Source organism: Rattus rattus, chromosome 1 (genome assembly GCF_011064425.1).
Source record: "Rattus rattus isolate New Zealand chromosome 1, Rrattus_CSIRO_v1, whole genome shotgun sequence".
Taxonomy (NCBI): domain Eukaryota; kingdom Metazoa; phylum Chordata; class Mammalia; order Rodentia; family Muridae; genus Rattus; species Rattus rattus.
The window spans coordinates 161,714,806-161,720,805 of NC_046154.1; the positions used below are offsets into that span (position 1 = coordinate 161,714,806).

Genomic DNA, 6,000 nt, shown 5'->3' on the forward strand with positions numbered 1-6,000 from the left:
CTGTGGGTCCATTTGTGCAACATTCCTGTTGTATCTTGAAAACAATGTTTTGTTGTAGTCATATACCCCCTCTAGCTCTTACAATTTTTCTTTCCCCTTTCCACAGTGACCCTTGTGCCTTTAGAGGTCAGACTGTAATGTAAATATCCTATTTAGGTCTGAGCACTCTGCTAGCTTTTATTCTCTACAGGATGACCAGTTGTCGGTTTTCATATTAACTGCCACCTACTGAAAGAAGAAAATTCTCTAGTAGGTGCTGAGAGGCACACTAATTTATAGGTATAGAATTAAGTCATTATAAATCACTTTATTATGTCTATTTATCAGAAGGACGCCCCTAGGGCTTATGACTTTTCTATGGAAGACTTTTTGCAATAGCAATGGTTTCATAGGTATATTCCATTGTAGGAGCAGAACTTAAATCTAACAATCTTTTTTATTTCTTGCAATGTTCAGAACTGAGTAAACTAATGATTACTATTCTCCTTCAATAGCATTAACACCTTTAGCACTATGAAATCCAGACTGCTGGAAGACCAGCATGAATTAACACATTTAGCACAAGAAACTTAGGGGGCTTATATCCAGAAACCAGGAAAGGGAATAAAATTTGAAATGTACATAAAAATATACCATAAAAAATTAAAAAAGAAGCCAAGCCTGCCAGAGGACCAGCATACATTAACACCTTTACCACTAGAAACCTAGCCTGTCTGAGAACTACCATGCATTAACACCTTTAGTACTGGAAACCTAACAAGCCTGAGGACCATCTTCAATTCTCTATGTTGTTATTCAAGTGTGTGTTGGTTTCTGGGATAGTGACTTGCCACCAAATCCTGAGGATAACCAAAAGCAGTAACAATAACCTGCAATATTTGGGTAGTCTATGTATCCACTCCAGCCAACAACTCTAAAAAGGGTAGCCTAGTCCTTACATTTGGGCCTTTTATTTACTAATGTGTGTTTCTGCTATGGACATTGTCAGCCCATTATAATGTAACTTCATTTAAACACTTTTTTATAAATGGATATGTATAGATTTTAAGAAGTTTTATAGTAATGGGGTTCTAAGTGAGTCTTCCATGAGATCTTTCTTGTTATCCCCCCATACTTAATTAGTGTGGCAGTAGGACTAATCAAATCTCATGAAATTAAAAAAATTATATTCAGAAAAGTATCATTTAACTGAAAAGGCAGGTAAAAGAACAGAAAAAATCTTTACCAGATATACATCTGACAAATATTTTGTAGCTAGAATATACAAAGAATTCAAACAAAACTAAACAAAAAACTAAACAAAATATGGGACATTAAACTAAACAGAAAATTGCCATATGATAAATCACAAATGACTTAGAAAATTTCTAATGGTCAACATACTTAACAATCCAGGGAAATAAAAATTAAAACTACTTTGAAATTCATATGGTTAGTCCTCAGAATATTGAAAATAGTTCTAGTTCCCAGAAAGTTGATCTCTGTTTTATTTCTGAAGGAATGCTGAAAGAAGGTGTCTTTTTTCTCCCTCATTTTGAATTTTCAATCCCATTCTTTCCAGTATATAAGATTTCTATTAATATCTCTTTTGGTAGGCACATTGGGTCTCCTGTGAATTATCTCCTTTTCTCTTGCTACTCTTAGAATCTACTATTCTTCTCAGGTCTCAATAGTTTGATTACCCTAAGCCTTGAGGTAACTTTTTTTTCCTTTTTTTTCTTTATTAACTTGAGTATGTCTTATTTACATTTCGATTGTTATTCCCTTTCCCCATTTCCGGGCCAACATCCCCCTAACCCCTCCCCCTCCCCTTCTATATGGTTGTTCCCCTCCCCATCCTCCCCCCATTATCACCCTACCCCCAAGAATCATGTTCACTGGGTGTTCAGTTTAGCAGGACCAAGGGCTTCCCCTTCCACTGGTGCTCTTACTAGGATATTCATTGCTACCTATGAGGTTGGAGCACAGGGTCAGTCCATGTATAGTCTTTGGGTAGTGGCTTAGTCCCTGGAAGCTCTGGTTGGTTGGCATTGTTGTTCATATGGGGTCTCGAGCCCCTTCAAGCTCTTCCAGTCCTTTCTCTGATTCCTTCAACGGGGGTCCTATTCTCAGTTCAGTGGTTTGCTGCTGGCAATCGCCTATGTATTTGCTGTATTCTGGGTGTGTCTCTCAGGAGAGATCTACATCCGGTTCCTGTCAGCCTGCACTTCTTTGCTTCATCCATCTTATCTAATTGGGTGGCTGTATATGTATGGAAAGAATATTCATAGTGAAAAACTGCACAATGCCCACAGACTGTCACATAACCCTGAGATTCAGATTGTGATATTCCTTTCTTTTATTCTCATGTACATGCTAAGCATCACTGGAAACCTCATCATAATTATGCTCACCTTGGTAGACCCTCATCTACAGACCCCCATCTATTTCTTCCTCAGGAACTTCTCAGTTTTAGAAATAACCTTTACAACTCTCTGTATCCCTAGATTTCTAAGCACAATTGTTACCAGAGACAAAACTATTTCCTGCAATAATTGTACAGCTCACTTGTTCTTCTTGATCTTCCTGAGTATCACTGAATTTTACCTTCTAACTGCTATGTCTTATGATCGCTATGTGGCCATCTGCAGACCATTGCATTATACCACCATTATGAACAGAAAAGTCTGCATATTGCTGGTTTTTTTCTGCTTGGCTGCCAGAGTTTCTAAACATCTTTCCACCTGTCATTCTCTTTCTTCAATTAGATTACTGCGGCTCCAATGTCATCGATCACTTTGCTTGTGACTGCTTCCCCCTCCTGCAGTTATCCTACTCAGACACATGGCTCCTGGAACTGATTGGGTTTTATTCTGCAATAGTGATACTGCTCTTCACTTTAGCATTAATCATTCTTTCCTACATGTTCATCGTCAACACAATTTTGAAACTGCCATCTGTTAGTCAGAGGAAAAAGGCTTTCTCTACATGTTCCTCCCCCATGATTGTCATTTCTCTCACATATGGCAGCTGTATATTCATGTATGCTAACCCTTCTGCCAAGGAGAGAGCATCACTGACCAAAGGAATAGCTGTTCTCAATACTTCTGTGGCTCCTATGGTGAATCCATTTATCTACAACCTGAGGAACCAGCACATAAAGCAAGCCTTTAAGGACACCATCCATAAAGTAGTGCTTTTCTCTGGCAAATGAAGACATTTGTAATGTTAAAAGCACAAGTTCTTCTTTCCAAATCTATAGGTAACAGAGATAAAGCATGATTTTGGATAGGGTTGGCATTTTGGTATTTAATATTCCACGTTCAGGATAAGAATAATGATCTGTACATCCAGCTCATTTTATCATCCATTGTATATACATTTTTTCCTAAAAAAATAAAATCCTTTTAGGTGTTTCTATATTGTGCAATCCATATCTGAACTCTCCTTCATGACCATTATTACTATAATTACCATATTACTACAATTTTATTCTCATTATAGTTAAAAAATCTTGGGGAAAACTGAAAACTTTTTTAATATTATCTAATATTTCAAATCTTTATTGAAATTTATTTAGATGATATGGAAAGTCTAGGCTAATATTCATGCTTTAGGATAGGCATATATTATTTTTTGTAGGGAAAATACATTTAGTATGCTAGACAATGTCAGGACTAGATTTAAGAATTATCATTTTACCATTTAATGGGAGAGAAAAATACCAGAAAATCTAGTTCTACTCAGCATTCTGTGAAATCAGATAACCACAATCATTGGTGGTTTTATGAAAAATATAAATATCCACTAAATATTTTAAATATTATAATCATATCAATCATATTCTTTATACTAATAATTATAATAAGGAGAAATGGAATAAAAGGTGAAATAAAAGTATGCAGTGATTATTAGTGATTGTGACAGTGAAGACATTTTCTGTTTTAACATTTTGGTTAATTGACTATTTTTCAACAAGTTCATGAGGTATCTGCTCCCCATCAATATGATTCTTTTTAAGATTTAGTAACTATATTAACATAAAGCAGAAATGAAAACTAGTACGAAGAAAACAAAATTATAGTATGCCTATGTGACTTCAGTTTTCTGGAGAGTTAATTTCTAATCTCAGGGTCTAGTACTTTAGAATTGCTGATAGGGTCTAGTTTCAGTCTGAGAAGATGCACCTAAGCCTCATAAGACTGGAGGTCTTATGAAGTGGAGAGATCTGGTAGGGTGTGGGTGGAGAGTGGGAACAACTTCATGGAGCCTTAGTGGGAGCAGTGGAAGAGGTATGGGATGTGAAACAGTCAGAGATTGGACCGGGAGGGGGATAAAATCTGGAATGTAAATCCCATGTTATATACTCTATTGTTGATGGACTTTGCAATGTATGGTTTATTCACTCCCATAAGTTTTGCTGTGAGTTTTAAAACCAGAGTAAATTCCACATACATTTTTCAAAACTTCTCATTAATAGGAACCACCATCCAAAGAGTACACATGGACAGACCCATGGCTCCAGCCAAATATACAGCAGAGTATGGCCTTATGAGGCACCAATGGGAGGAGAAGCCCTGGGCTTTTCCTGGGGATTTTTAGGGTGGAGAGTCAGAAAGTGGTGTGTGTGTGTGTGTGTGTGTGTGTGTGTGTGTGTGTATGTGTGTGTGTGTGTGTGTGTGTGTGAATATCCTAATAGAAGTGGGGAGGAATGAAGATGGTATAAGGGATTTATGGATGGGAAACAACCGGGAAAGGGGATAACACTTGAAATGTAAAAAAATAAAAATAAATCCCCTCCCCAAGAAAAAGAAAGGAAAGAAAAAGAAAAGTAAAACCTCAAAAAGCTGCTGAAGTTAAAAGAAAATAGGAATTGGATTTCTTATTTGGCATCGTACAATGATCACTCACTTAATATCTTAATTTCTCTGAAACCATCATAGAGAAGGATCCCTTATCTGTCCCTGTACCTCCTCTGACTCCAGAAGTATTATAGAAAATTACCTTAGCTATGCGTGGGTTAAATTCAAATATTTTGTGTATTTCATTGTATGGTAAAATAATGGGCATTAATCTAAAATTAAAACACTTAGTCTATAAAACAAACAGAAAAGGGGAATAGGTCAAATATTGTTCCTATTGACAGAGACAAATAGCATGTGTCTCTGTCTCATCCTTGAAATTTCCTGGAATGATCAGTCATTTTTTTTTTTATTAACTTGAGTATTTCTTATATATATTTCGAGTGTTACTCCCTTTCCCGGTTTCCGGGCAAACATCCCCCTAATCCCTCCCCCTCCCCTTCTTTATGGGTGTTACCCTCCCCATCCTCCCCCGATTGCTGCTCTCCCCCCAACAATCAAGTTCACTGGGGGTTCAGTCTTAGCAGGACCCAGGGCTTCCCCTTCCACTGGTGCTCTTACTAGGATATTCATTGCCACCTATGAGGTCAGAGTCCAGGGTCAGTCCATGTATAGTCTTTAGGTAGTGCCTTAGTCCCTGGAAGCTCTGGTTGCTTGGCATTGTTGTACATATGGGGTCTCGAGCCCCTTCAAGCTCTTACAGTTCTTTCTCTGATTCCTTCAACTGGGGTCCTATTCTCAGTTCAGTGGTTTGCTGCTGGCATTTGCCTCTGTATTTACTGTACTCTGGCTGTGTCTCTCAGGAGCGATCTACATCTGGCTCCTGTCGGTCTGCACTTCTTTGCTTCATCCATCTTGTCTAATTGAGTGGCTGTATATGTATGGGCCACATGTGGGGCAGGCTCTGAATGGGTGTTCCTTCTGTGTCTGTTTTAATCGTTGCCTCTCTATTCCCTGCCAAGAATATTCTTGTTCCCCTTTTAAAGAAGGAGTGAAGCATTTGCATTTTGGTCATCCTTCTTGAGTTTCATGTGTTCTAGGCATCTAGGGTAATTCAAGCATTTGGGCTAATAGCCACTTATCAATGAGTTCATACTATGTGTGTTTTTCTCTGATTGGGTTACCTCACTCAGGATGATATTTTCCAGTTCCATCCATT

At 37.8% G+C, this 6,000-nt stretch overlaps 1 protein-coding gene across 1 annotated transcript; it reads left to right on the forward strand.

The window, feature by feature from the left end:
* The first annotated feature begins 2,247 nt into the window (after positions 1 to 2,247).
* On the forward strand, positions 2,248 to 3,193 carry LOC116910867 (olfactory receptor 6C3-like). The gene is given in 2 exon segments (XM_032914661.1): positions 2,248 to 2,682; positions 2,684 to 3,193. Coding segments are annotated over 2 exon segments (945 nt in total).
* Positions 3,194 to 6,000: the final 2,807 nt, after the last annotated feature.